This window comes from Salvia splendens, chromosome 22 (assembly GCF_004379255.2).
Source record: "Salvia splendens isolate huo1 chromosome 22, SspV2, whole genome shotgun sequence".
In the NCBI taxonomy this organism is placed as follows: Eukaryota; Viridiplantae; Streptophyta; class Magnoliopsida; order Lamiales; family Lamiaceae; genus Salvia; species Salvia splendens.
In genome coordinates this window covers 22971080-22985780 of record NC_056053.1, presented here as the reverse complement: position 1 = coordinate 22985780, position 14701 = coordinate 22971080, and the positions used below count along the sequence as shown (strand labels likewise).

At 34.2% G+C, this 14701-nt stretch overlaps 1 protein-coding gene, 1 long non-coding RNA gene and 1 other non-coding gene across 3 annotated transcripts; 2 read left to right on the top strand and 1 right to left on the bottom strand.

Annotated features, from left to right (window-relative positions):
* The first annotated feature begins 3843 nt into the window (after positions 1-3843).
* LOC121786454 (protein trichome birefringence-like 8) lies at positions 3844-7347 on the top strand. Its single transcript, XM_042185100.1, has 4 exons — positions 3844-4226; positions 5946-6335; positions 6435-6593; positions 6796-7347. Exons 1-4 carry the CDS (start codon positions 3874-3876, stop codon positions 7115-7117), a joined length of 1224 nt encoding a protein of 407 aa, XP_042041034.1. The 5' UTR covers positions 3844-3873; the 3' UTR covers positions 7118-7347.
* A 282-nt stretch (positions 7348-7629) lies between these two features.
* On the top strand, positions 7630-7709 carry TRNAL-UAG. The gene has a single exon. It is a non-coding gene; the product is annotated as a tRNA-Leu (tRNA).
* Positions 7710-11233: 3524 nt separating this feature from the next.
* LOC121787041 lies at positions 11234-12266 on the bottom strand. The gene is made up of 2 exons (XR_006047248.1): positions 12223-12266; positions 11234-11527 (listed from the first exon to the last, which is right to left on the bottom strand). It is a non-coding gene; the product is annotated as an uncharacterized LOC121787041 (long non-coding RNA).
* Between the last annotated feature and the right edge of the window lie 2435 nt (positions 12267-14701).

Sequence of the window (14701 nt, the reverse complement as noted above, 5' to 3'; positions counted from 1 at the left end):
TTTAGGATCACTGTATTGCTTCATTGCTTGATTCTCGGAGCTCCATCAACTTTGTCGGTGCCTAGCACAACATAATTTGTCTTGTGGAAAGAAGTCTTCTCTCGACTCGATTTATAGTTTAATTTTTTATTATTTTCATTGTAATTTTCATTCCAATTACGGTTGTTTTTCCTTTAATTGTAATAGTTAGAATATCGCCAGTATATGGTTAAATTTTTTTATCTATATATTTCGAACAATTCTTAAGAGGATTAGGAAATCCCTAAAACATGCTCATCTTTACACAATTTATTATTTTTTTTTATCAAAATTGAGAAAGTGAAAAAGTTTTAAAATTTTGATAATTAGGAAAAGTAAAAGTGGAAATTCTTTTGAAGAATTTGTCAAGAATTATGTGTGTGACTTCAATTTAATTTACTTGCAAAAATATTTAATTGTGAATATGTGCTATACTATTGGAAAAATAAATTGTTTCCACTCAATAGTTCGACAATAAAGTAGTTTATTTAAATAAAATGTTCATTTAGTAAATTCTCATAATTTTACTACAAACAATATACTAGAATGATTCCATAATTTCATTGTAAACACATTTTAATCTTCTTTTCGGATACAACAAATATTTTGAGGACCTACTAAAAGTATTATGTACCCAAACTTGCAAAAACGTTGTACATCTAAGACCATTTTAAGGTTAAAGTCAGTGAGAAATAATTTGGTGATGTTAGAATTATTTTAAAATTATATCATGATTATTTTTGTTTTGATTTTGAATGCCATTGGAATAATTTTATGTAATAATTAATGTATGGAAGACTCTTAAATTTTGTGACAATAATGAAAAATAGACATTTTGCATAGTCAATATAATAAAAGTAAAACATTAAATGATAAGTTATAGGTATTTTTTGTGTAAATAGACTGATTTGTATTTAATAAAATAGTACAAATAAATATTATTCCAGACAAAAATAAAATAAAATGACATAGCTAGAATTTAGAATCATTAAATTATTTAATATTAATTTTTTATAAAATAGTTTCTAAAGAATAAGTAATGTTTATACACCAATAAAATTTACTACTTTTATCAAAAGTACTATTGTATACATTTATAATAATTTATGATTTTAACCCAAATAATATTATTATTTTTTTATTTCAAATCAATATTTCATATTTTGAAGAAAATAAAATGGACCGTGTATAGCACGGGTGTGATACTAGTTAAAAAAAAGCCTATGGCTGCCATATCATCGAAGGAAAGAAAAATAAAATTAAAAGTTATGGCTTAACAAGAAATGGAAAGGCTAATTCCCATTGCATTGCCTCTATAGAGCTTATGACTTGATTATTGTTTGCTATTGAAATAAATAGGAGGTCAAATTGAAAAAAAAAACAATTTTTAATTTATGCTGTGTCAAATCTTGTGAAGGTGAGCCAAATTTTTAGCTAGGAGTGATGGAATGAGAATAACAATACTCACTATTAATCAACATATCAAAGATTGTTCATAGAGAGGTAAATTATTCCAACTTTAGGAGCATCTTCCTCCGTTCGCGAAATAGGAGTCCCGATTCTTATTAATCAATATTCCACTAACTCATTCAACTCACATTTCATTGAAAACTAATATAAATAATTGGGACTCATGTTTCACTGAATTATTTCCATCCACTTTTCTTAAAATTTCTTAAAACTCGCGTCACTAAGAAATCGGACTCCTACTGACAGACAAAGGGAGTATCGTTTAATTTTATGTCGACTTTCGTGCTATATTCCCTCTATACGACGTTGATAATTGGAGTATTGTCGTATACAATAGCATGTTAATTCAAATATTAATTCTACTATAGCTAGTTACTGATAATTAAACTCTCCACTGAATTCGATCATATATGCCACATATAATTTTAAAAAATGTAGAGAATATACAAAAATTAAGAAATGGTCATTTATATTGCTTTGGATCTTATATTTTTAGTTATATAAGTCATTTATAATAGTTTGTAATTATTTTGGCCAAAAGAGAATTGTTTTGGAATATTTTGAAATGAAACCTAGAGTTTGACGACTTTTCTAATTAAAATTGCATCTTTTACTCTAATATTTAGTTGTTTACAGATCGATTCTCATATTTTGAATTGATAAACAAAATTCTACTCTAAACATAAATTAATATGTATTAATAAAGGAAAAGAAAGCTACTTTAATTTAAAATATCGCTATAGAAATAAATAAATAGATGAAAATCCAGATTTCACCAGAATCTCGTCATTTTCATAGGAAGATACCAAATCTACGGTCAGGATTTTATGAAAATAATGAATTACTATCATTTTTCTACATATATACTATAATATATAGGGCACTTTCGCCGTGGGCTATAAAACTGTGTGATATTTATAGTATCTATCTCTATATACACATTTTTATCCTATTATTTATGTAAAAAAATTTAGATTTTTTATATACCGAGTATACTATATTAGAAGATCGGTATGAATTATACAGATTTGTGACATTCTATATACTCAAATTTAGATTTTGTATATTTAGTACTCCCTCCCTCTGTCCCATAATAGATAACATAGGTGGAGAATGACACAGAATTTTAGTAGATGTTGTATTGTGAGTCATTGAAAGAGAGAAAATAGTATACTTATATTAATGTGAAGAAGAACTATTTTCAAAAAATAAATGTGACATCTTTTGTGGTATAAACTAAAAAAGAAAGTGTGACATTTATTATGGGACGGAGCGAGTACAAAACATAATCATAGGTAGTACTCCACTAATTTCTTAATATACCTATTTAGGTAATTTATTTATCAGGTCAAACTGCCTATAATATCATGAAATTCGGTCAAACTCTAGTTTGTTTCATAATTTTAGAAACTACTAATTGATAAAAAATAGTACTACTATGATGATTTGTGCCTCCAACCTATTACAGAAAAGAAACGTCTTACCAACCAGATAAACTACACTCGCTACAAAAAAAACTCGCAATTTAGTGACGGAATTATCCGTCACTAATCAGCAAAATTTCTTATCTAAACATAGTTATTGAAGGATAAAGTTACCGACGAATCCGTAAAAAACAAGCTTGTCACTAAAAACTTTTAGTGAAGGATTTGTCCGTCACCAAAGCAACTAGCCCACTCAATGACGAAAAGTAGGTGGCTGCCACATATTAGTGACGGACTTATCTGATACTAATTAGTGACTGACGAATTTTAGTCATTCATCCGTCACTAGTTCTTGAGTTGTTTTTTGCCGTTACTAATTTTGTCACTAATGAGCGTTTTTTTGTAGTGACTTCAATCATCTACTACTAAACTACGTACTCCGTATCATATTTAACCTCCTTACAATTTTTACACTCCCTTCGTATTTAAGAAATAGGAGAAGAATTTATTTGTTTCTTTAAAAAATAGAAACTTTTCACTTTAAGAAAAGGATCATAAAATCCGCTAACAAAGACTCTATTACTTTTTCCTATTTTTTCTCTTATTTTATTAATATTGTTTCAAAAGTTCGTATTTTAACAAACAGTTAGGAATAGGTAGTATTTAGTCCAACATAAATTAGTTAAGAGTCAACGAACACTTTATAATGGGATAGACCCAAGCAATTAAGGGCAAGATGAATAAATAAAATATTCCTTTCTACTAAAATGAAATAATAATTCCATAAATTTATTACCGGCAATTAAGGGCAAGATGAATAAATAAAATATTCCTTTCTACTAAAATGAAATAATAATTCCATAAATTTATTACCGAATCACAGCCATAAATTGTTATTCCTCCCCGCGCTTGACGTTCTTCAACCCAAATTCCTCCATTCCTCTCTTTCTCTCTGCCCTCCATGCAACAAAAGCTCCATTTTCTCTCTCTTCACCCCAACAAACAACTCGCCCACTTGCTCATCATCTCCTCCCTAATCCTCGCCGCCGTCGTCGCCTGCAGCCGCCTCACGCAGTCGCAGCCGCTCTCTCTCTTCACCATCGAATTCCTGACCCGAATCCTGCCCCGAAACCCGCCTCCGAAAACGTGCGATTACAGCTACGGGAAGTGGGTTTGGGACGAAACCCAGCCGGGTCGGACCTACACTGAGAACTGCCCGTTTCTGGATCCGGGTTTCCGCTGCGTGCGCAACGGCAGGCGCGATTCCGATTACCAGAAATGGCGATGGCAGCCTCATCAATGCGATATTCCGAGGTATTTATTTATTTATTTAATTAATTATTAGTTTAATCGATTTTTGGAGATGGAGTTTGAAGAATATGAGGTTTGATTCTGTGATCATTGGATTACATTTATGGGGTTTGGTGACGAATCATTAGAAAGCTTAAGTTTTCGTTGTCTAAACGTTTGCTTGTTGCGTGAATATAATGCATGTAATTTGTTATTAGTGTTTTTTTATTGTTCTTTATTTATTTTATTACACACTTTTAGAGGCTATGCATGTGGATTTGGTTGTAATTTTTTACTACTATTTGCTAATTGCTACTTCCTCGTCCCATAAAAATAGAGACTTTGGAGAGTTTTAATGTGAAATTAGTAAATTAAAAGAGCCATGACAAGAGAAAGTGATTAGATATTATTAGAGCAAAATGAGACCTAGAACATTTTTTTTCGAAAAACAGAAGTAGAAAAATTTTGTAGGGTGGATCAAAATAGAAAAAGAAGATTATTTTTTATGAGACTGAAGGAGTGTATGATGTATCACTTCTTGTTTTGCAATTCATTATAAGGAGATTTGAAGACTTTTTATGTTGTTTCATTTAATTAAGTCCATTTAATTCTTGTGTTATATACTCCACCCGTAGGCGATGTAATGGCATATTCTGACCGAGAGTGGGTTTTAAGAATTGTAAAATAAAGTGAATGAAAAAAGTTAATGGAATGAGACTCACTTTTATGTAATAGAAAAATGTAATTGTGATTTTAATCACAGATATGAAATGATAAAATAAGATCTAGTATTATAAAATTTCAAAGAGTGGTGCTTTTGTACTGTAAATATAAAATTGAGACATGGTAAGTGCATAGGTTTCATGCTTGGTGAGTTTGTCCCTTTTTCAGCCCATAAAGCAGGAGGGTCATATGATGTCTCATATTTGTAGTTATTCGATGCCAAACTTTTTTCATACAAATGTCATGTTTGCAAATGGAATTTCCTTTTTTTTTTATAGTGTAAGTAGTGTAATTTTTAGGTTTCTTTTGTTGAAGATAATATAAAACAGCTAATTTGATCTTTATGTAGCCCTACATCTTGAAAAAAGTAGTGTTTAAGCCTTGAGGAAGCATCTTCTTTTTTTGAAACGAAAAATGGTGGACATGGTCATTTTTACATTGTATTAGAAAAAGGAGATTTAGTGATGTTAGAATTGACAATTCAATCAGTATAGTGATTATTAGATATTGTATGTGGAGTAGTAATAATATTACTAAATATATTATTGTTGTTGACTTACAAAATAGGTCAAACAATAATGATAGTTATTGAACTCTGTTTGTGATACACGTAAACTTGAAGCTCTAAAAAACAATATCAACTTAAATAGTGGTGAGCCATTACTCCTATTATAATTTTGTTTTTGAATAAAACTTATTAGGATATGGTTGTTCACCATTCAAAATTTCACATATTAGGTTTGTTTTAGTGAATAAGATTGTACTTAGCCTCGTAAAATCTAACATGCTATCCGAGTAACCTCCATGCTCGAGCCGAATATGCCTACAAAGGTGACAGTATAGTTTTGTTCAAGTATTAACAAATACAAAGAATTCAGATACGAAGGGCAATTAAAAAAGATCAACTTAAATACCTTTGGGTCTCTTCTATTGCCACCAATTAATTTTAAAAATGAAAACTTATTATATTTCATCAAACACAATAGCTAATTGTTTCAAATTTCCCCATAATTTCCTCAGGTTTGATGCCAAGGACTTTCTAGAGCGGAGCCGAGGCCGGCAAATCGTCTTCGCCGGCGATTCCATCGGCCGAAACCAATGGGAATCTCTAGTATGCATGCTTGCACAAGGTGTTTCCAATGAGTCCACAATATATGAAGAAAACGGCAACCCAATAACCAAGCACAAGGGCTTCCTCTCCATAAAATTCCAAGACTACAATCTCTCACTCCAATATTTTAGAGTGCCTTACCTCGTGTCGATCATTCGCCCACCTAAAGACGCCCCGGAACAAGTCCGGGGCGCCATCAAGATAGACAAGCTCCACTGGTTCTCGACCAAGTGGGTTGGCGCCGACGTCCTCATGTTCAGCGCGGGACATTGGTGGAACAAAGGCAAAACGTTACACTCGTAAGTATATGTTACATACTCCTGTCAGACTAGTCTTTTAGGATAAGTTCTCATGTTTGGTCTGTAACATTTGCCGACTAACGCCTTTTGATAGGGCAGTGGGCACTATTTTCAAGAAAAGGAACATGTGAATATGACCATGGATGTGATGGAAGCTTTTCGAAGATCCCTCAACACTTTAAAGACGTTTGTGACACAGAGATTGGAGCCTCGGAAATCTCATGTCTTCTTTAGAAGTTACTCACCCGTACATTTCAGGTGAATTGATTCGTATCCTTTTTCGAAATGTTTCAATTTAAATAAGTCATTTCATCTTTTTGCAAAAAGTCAACTATCTTAGTTTTTGTTAGTAGTACTTTATTCTCTGTCCATGTAACCATATTCTTAAATCTCATACTAAAAAGAGGTTACATATTCTTAAATCGCATACTAAAAAGAAACGTCTAAACTAACTTGGTAGGGACGGAGAATGGAACAAAGGTGGCTACTGCAACACGAGCAAAGAGCCGGAGACGGACTATTCGAAGCTCGAGGCAGAGCCGATGAACAACAGAATAATCCAGGAGGTATTCGGACAAGATGCAGGGGAAAACAGGGTTGAGATATTGAACATAACATATATGACAGAGATGAGAAAAGATGGGCACCCATCAAGCAACCGTGAGCCGGGAACTGCGGGCCGGGCACCACAGGACTGCAGCCACTGGTGCCTGCCCGGAGTTCCGGACACGTGGAACCTACTTCTGTATGCTCGGCTGTTGGCAATGGGATTCGGAACATGATCTGGCTGAAAAAAATGCGCATTTTAGTGTTGGTGTATGTAAAGAGCATAAAGCATCAAATGAGCTAACTTAACAACAAGTTAAGTTAATTTAATTTTAGGAATGGATAAAGCATCACAGGATTTGGCATTGTATTATTGTTTCAAGGAAGGGAAATACTATGTGTTTCTAATTAATTTTAGGAATTTAATTCAAAATTATGTTTTCTCACTGACTCACTGTGTGGACATTATGACACCATGTATTGATTTTATTCCAAATTAATTGTATATAGTTGCTCCAGCAGTTTTTACTAGTATGGCCATTTCCTATTTTTGTAGTATTTTATAAAGAATGTTAATGGATAATTTTGAGTTTTTAATAAAAAATTATTCTGATTTTTTTGTATTGACTCGGAACAATCCACCACCTTAGCGGCTTGAGGTTTTATCATTAAAATCTCAATTAAATCAACAAACCGTTTAAACTATATTTTGAATATAAACAATTACATTGAACATGTTAACAACGAAGACAGTTTGGCCGAGTGGTCTAAGGCGCCAGATTTAGGCTCTGGTCCGAAAGGGCGTGGGTTCAAATCCCACAGCTGTCAATTTATTTATTTTTTTCTTTTTTAAATTTTAATAATATCCTTTGTCAAATTATTTATTTTGTTCTAATATCTTCCCTTTTTTAAATCTTTTAATATCCTTTTACTTTTGCCTTTTATTCTGCTTATCATATTTACATCATCCTAAGAAAATGGGCTCGAACAGAGGCTGCTGCACTTTGGACCTTTTCCACCATTTTCTATCTTTTTCTATCATTTATCAACAAACAAGCCAAAAATACCAAATGTATAACATATGCAATTTAAGAACATAATTTTCATAATTGACATTTAAAACAAGTCAAATCTAATCCTTAAAAACATACAAAATCTGTGTTTGTCAGTGTTAAATAAATGCTGAGGTGTTACACGAAATTAGAGTGTGCATGGGTGCATGCACACGAGCAGGGGCGGACACACATGGTGAGAGGGTAGGGCTTAAGCCCTTGCCCAATTTTCATTTTTTGTAATTTTCTACTTCTAAATTTTTCAAAATTTTGGAAATTGATATTAAGCCCTTACCAAATAATGCTACTGAAGAACAAATTCTCTTGGAACGAATGATTGTAAGGGGCTGAAAATTTAAAGAAGGGAAAAATGAAAAATTACAGAGAAAATGTATAACAATAGCGCTGTTGGATGTGAGAAAGAAGATGAGTAATTTAAAATTAAATTAACTAATATAAAAAAAGTCAAATTGACCCACATTAATAACTTTGACACGTATTTTACTTTTTGAAAAGAGACTTCAAACTTATAAAGTGCTATCAATTTCGTTCTTTTTTCAATTAAATTTGTCTTCTTAATAAAATTTAAGTAATCTACTTGTATGTTGCAATTTATATGTTGCAATTTAAAAAAAGCAAAGGATTAGAGCAGCGGCATACAAAACGTTGAAAAGGAGGGTTTAGCCTTTTGAGACATTAGAGAATTAAATTTCAAATTCTACACAAATTGTGGGGTAAAGAATTTATTAAACTTGTTAATTTTGTATTCCATCTCTTATTTTTAAAATTTTGAGAGAATAGTTGCAAGCTTGTAAAATAATTATAACAATGGTCATTTTGAAGTTGAGTTTTATTTTTTTTAGTTAATGATATAGTCTTTTTGTTATTTTTATTAGATATATTTTGGACTAGTTTGTAAATATATATGCATTTTTTTATACAGTAGTTGTTAGGATTGCGATTGGCGATTTTTTTCTCCTTTTCTTTTACTTTATTATTTATAGGTTCCATTATCTATGACACAGTTTCAACTATTTTTCTCTTTGTCTCTTACTTTATTAATTACGCGTTAAAATCCTTGTCAATTTTATATATATAGTGGAGCCCAGCCCCTACAGCCAATTTTTTCTTCGTCCGCCCCTGCACACGAGAGAAGTATGTTGCGAAGTTGGATATCAACACATAGCATAGAGTTTGTTAGATCTAGATCTATGATTTGAGTTTGTTAGTGGTAAACGCAGCTATATAAGCTGTTTCCATTTCAGTTGTAAGCTCAAACTTGTGAATTAATGCAAAGTTCTTCTCCCACTCTCTCTTCTCCGTCGAGTAGTTCTATCCGTGTAGGTGCGATTCCGGTTACCGTTCCTATCTTCGGTGACCCCAATTCTGCACCAATTTTCTAGGGTTCATGATTCATACTCACGCGCTGAATGTTAGGTTGACTTTGTGGCACGCGGCGCCGCCGCAAATTGAGTGAATCAGATATGATATGTCTGCGCCTCCGACCAACTGTGGAGTGTTGATTTTAATAGGGTTTAAGGTTTTTTTTTCAAGGTTTAAGAACTCATTGTTTTCCATTTGCACACGACCCCACATGACCACATCAATTTTTTCAACGATTGTTTTACGCTATACATTTCGCCCATTCCCTTTTATTTCCTTTTGTTTAAATTTTTGCTATTCAATAGTATAAATTACAAGAATTTTATTTAAATAGAGAAACATATATAATCAAATTTCAGTTAAATTTTAAAATATGTGTAATTCATTGCATTTTACTAGTGTAATTTAATACTCCTATAATATATTAGAATAAAAAACATAAATTGTTATACTATATGTTAAATTACTCTCTTTATCCCAAAAAAAAAGACTAGTTTTAACATTTTGGAACGTTCTCTAAAATTAGACAAAGTCTAAATATGGAACTTTTTCAATGGATAATAATCTTACACGTCATTTATTATGTTAAACCCACAACCCACTAATGATTATTCCACTACATTTCCTCTCTTACTTTTTCCACCTCTCTTACTTTACCAATTATACAATAAAATCCATGACATTTAGTTTATTAATTTTTTGGGACCGAAGGAGTACATCAAAATAAAAGGCTTAAATTGGTGTGAAGGAGAATCGATCCCAAATCAAGTGCACTACTTCCATAATTTATTAATCTGTAATATCAATGTTTAATGGTAGTATTGTAGATTTGTAGTAGTAGTAGTAGTTGTACTATATGTCGATGTGAAATATTCAAAACACTAGGAAGTAGGAACCCATAGTGGCTCTGTTGACTGTTTCTAACGTAACATATGTAAAGTCTACCAACATATAATTGCAATTATGCCCAACTAATAGTTTTTTTAATCAATAATCTATGAACCTAAATTAAATATATCTACTATTTGGAAATTTTCTCAGTTTTTTTGGCATTTATTTCTAACCAAAACCTCCTTCCCCAATTTTGGCATATATATACACGGATCACCTTACAATGACTTTTCAAAACAAACTATCGATAGCAAAAATGAGAAGTAAGGTTGGGATTATTGGCGTTGGCATATTAACATGTGGCGCCACGAGTTTGACGCTAATCTCAAGACCTATAAATACTAGGTTGCACACACCCCTCAATCAAACCATCAATAATAACATACTATTATTTTGTTCTTACAACTTCTCATTCAAGAAAATATGAATAACTCAGAGAGCGCCAGCTACAGAGCCGGTGAGGCCAAGGGCCAAGCCCAAGAAAAGGGTAACCAACTCTTGGAGAAGGCTGGCAATGCTGCTCAATCCGCTAAGGAATCACTTCAGGATGTATTAATATTTTCTTGCATTTTAATTTATAAATTAGTACTCCCTCCGTCCCAAGGAAGATGACCTCTTCCTTGGGCGGCACGAGATTTTATGCAATTTTATTTTGTATGTTAAATGGAGAAAGTAAAGTAAGAGAGAGGGAATAAAGTAGAGATAAAGGGATTTCCATTTTAAGTAATGTGTCATCTTGATTGGGACAAACCAAAAAGGAAAGTGTGTCATCTTCAATGGGACGGAGGGAGTATTATTATTCTTTATACTAATTAAAATTGTGCTTCAGGTTGGAAATCAAGCACAGGCCAAGGCACAAGGTGCAGTGGATGCTGTCAGAGATGCTGTCAACAAAAATTGACCCATTTTAATTTTCAACATATATACCCCTCCATAATTATGTCTTTTAAGACATCCCCTTTAGTATTGTTAGCTCTTTGTTTTTTTTTTGTTTTTTCTTAATTAGCTTTGCTTCGGTCGCATAGAGACATAAAATTAGTAGTATTTGCATCCTGCTCAAGTGGTAAAGGAACAATAATAAAAAAGGTACTACTGTTCTTCATAAACAAATCTCTCATAGCATTATCTTCTTCAACATTCATATCAAGTGATTCTCCAATGGTAGGAGAATCAACCTCAATGTCAACCTCATTAATATTTTTCTTGAAATGTTTTCGACCCTTGACCATCTGCACGATCTTGAGAGAAAGGAGTACAAATATCATCCCAATTCTCATTAGTAGTAATTCTTTTCCTATAAGGTGCAACTTTTGGATTTGCCTACAAAACAATAACAATCACAGTTAACCTCACATGCACGAATATCTCCTATTCACCTAAGATCAATCAAAATTTACCAACTTAATCTGGGTAATGCAGATGGAAGTGACCATTAGAACCTGATCAACACTAAATTCTGTATATATCTATGCAGAAATCCATAAGATGGCTTGATTTCAACTATGTAAAGAATCAAATTTCCTCCAACTATAATTATCTAAAGAAGGTTATCAACTTTCAGTTTCTGAAACAAACATTTTGGCTTCAATCTATGGCTGCAAGAAACCTTTGATCCATAATTAATGATCCATTGAAGCTCCAAGACAAATTCCTAACACCAAGACAAATTCCTAACATGATCCATTGAAGCTCCAAGACACTATATTTCCCTGTTCAAACTTCAAACATCAGTGTTGACCTAATAGGAAAATGGAGGAGCAGCAACTATCAACATCAATAATCATGTAGAACTGAATATTCTTCATGAATTGAAATAATTGCATCAGCCATAATTGCAATCACAATTCCCTAATTTTGATGCATAAATCGTCTCAACCCTATAACCCTCCATCAAAAAAGATCATAGCCCACAAATCCAATCAACACCTCTATATACAATTGAGCAAACAATTCATAAACATATCACGCATGTGAAGTGAAATGAGCTGGATTCAAGACCATACTTTTCTAATTACCTTCATTTTTTGTTGATCGGATCTACAGTATGGAGCCATGAAAAGTATTATGGAGCTATATAACACCGATACGCCACCCTGTTGCCGTATCGCGTATCGGATACGTATCCGATACCGATACGCGACGGATACACCGTCGATACGTATCCTGGGCGTATCCGCGAGCTGGGCCGTATTGGGCCGGGAAACCTCAGATTCGATACGTATCCTTCGGCGTATCCGCGAGCTGGGCCGTATTGGGCCTTCATCCTCCTCTATCTGCAAAGATCTGAGGTTCTCCTCTTCGAAATCAACGTCCATCTCTGTCGAAGAACTTCGCAACTTTCAATTTACGAACTTCAATCCGATTTGGGAACAAAATCGACAGTTAATCGGATATGAAGAAGAAGAAGAAGAAAGGGGAGGCGCCGCTATTGCCTCAACTAGGGATTGAAGAAAATTGGAAATGGGAGAATGAATTGGGCAAGAAGTAGTCACGATGGAAAAGGAGTATATTTGGGGCTCATTTTTTGGGCCAATTTATTACTCCATTAACTTTGTCTAATTTTGTAACTATAAATAAATATTTTGATCAATATTATTGGTAATATGGATAAGTATAACCAAAAAATCGATGTGGTGTAATCGACCATAAAAGAAATTGACTTTAGCTTTTAATATTTTGTAATTTTATTATTTTTATTTGTATAATAACATTAGAATATCTATTTTGTAATTTATTATGCACTATTATTATTTATTAAAAAAATAGTTAAAACGTATCCGCGTATCGGGTTGTTTGGGAAAGAGCCGTATCCGCGTATCCGTATCCTTCGGATACTGATACGCGTATCCGTATCCGTGCCGCATAGTTATGGAGCACTAGATAACTTCTTCCAGTCATTTATTAAATCTTCCAGGTGAGCAAGCAGTATAGAATTCGGAACTTAGTGAAAGGAAAGCCAATGAGTGATAGCGCGCGAGTGGAGCTAGCAGTTTCGGATTAGCAGATGAAACTTTAAACACTTGATCAAGCATACAACTTTCAATAAATATAAAAACCTGCTACCACCGAATAGAATCATAGTAGCAGGATGATCTCAAGTTTTGTTAAATAACTCAACATAAAGAGTGAATGCTCATAAATGCCTTACATTTGTGTTTCTAGCAAAGTACGAATGTAAGGAAGTTCTTCCAACTTCTCCTTGAGATTGGAACAAGAATTTTAGAGCTCATAACACAACTATGAAACTATAACTATGGCCTACTCAATAATAAAATGACTAGCTTTTGAGCAACTTCAATCAATCAGATGTTCAGCACATGCATTCATATCCCAAATCATATTCAATTCAAAACATATCTCTCGGGTCCTAAATCCTAACTCACGCAATTTCATAGGTTCGTAAACAGACATTGCCAAGAAATCAGGAAAATAATTGCAAGCAAAAGTATAAACAGTCAGCAGTTCAACCGAAAACCCCTAGATAGAAACCCAAAAGCCAAAAAACGTCGGCTAAGATAAAGCCCAATTCAAGACAATCAACCGTAGCTAACAATCGAGATCTGAAAAAAAAATTTGGCAGATTTAAAAAAAGGAGATTTAATTATACAATTTCGCAAATTCAAAAGCAGAAACACCAAGATACACACCATAACATAAGAAGATGGTGATAAATCTGAATTTTTGATGGGAATAATTACCTGATGAATCATTTGAACGGAGATGGAGGAGGCGAATCTACAGAGAAAATGGCAGTCGCGAAGAGAGGAGATAGATGCAGAGTGAATTCGGAGAAAATCATCCGTCTATGCCAGCGGCGCGGCACCCGCTGCTCGTCGTTGCGCTCTTGTCGCTGGCACGTCGCTGCTCGATGCATCGAGCACGTCCGTGCCAACGATCAGCCCACGTGTCAGCCGTCCATTGGCCAACGGCGATCACCCCTCCGGCTCCCACGGTTGGAATCCCGATTGGTTCGGTTAACAACCATTTCCTAGTCCGGAAACGGAATATTCGGCCCCTCCTCAAACCAAGGTTCGCAAGTTCCGGGTTGCTACCGACCTTACCCGATCGACGATCAAGATGCCCCCGAAGGGCAATACGGGTGGACACCCGTACCTAGAGCGAGAGAGAGCGGCCCCTCTCAAACTCCTCCTCTTCCTACTCATGGTGTCCGCACCCCGTACACTCCGGGGGAGATGGAGCAATTATTCAAAGCGTACTTATCAATCTCCGAAGATCCGGAGGTTGGCACGAACCAATCTGGTGACCATTATTGGTGGCGCATGTGTCGCCGGTACAATCAAAACCGGCCGGATGGAACAATCGAGCGCAACGAGAGTATGGTGCGCAATGCCATATACTGAGCCAACGAAGAAATCCAAAAGTTCCAGGGGTATTACCTCCAGGAAGAGCGGTCGGCGGGGAGCGGCCGGAGCGAGCTTGACATCATTAGTTCCGCCTTGGCGACCTACCAATCCATGAACTACAAGCCGTTCA

Bases quoted from the DNA above. Each gene is read 5' to 3' on its own strand.
- LOC121786454 (XM_042185100.1), top strand. From the start codon at position 3,874: ATGCAACAAAAGCTCCATTTTCTCTCTCTTCACCCCAACAAACAACTC. The intron at 6,336-6,434 runs GTAAGTATATGT...TTGATAGGGCAG, and splicing joins AAAGGCAAAACGTTACACTC to TGGGCACTATTTTCAAGAAA. The intron at 6,594-6,795 runs GTGAATTGATTC...CTAACTTGGTAG, and splicing joins TACTCACCCGTACATTTCAG to GGACGGAGAATGGAACAAAG.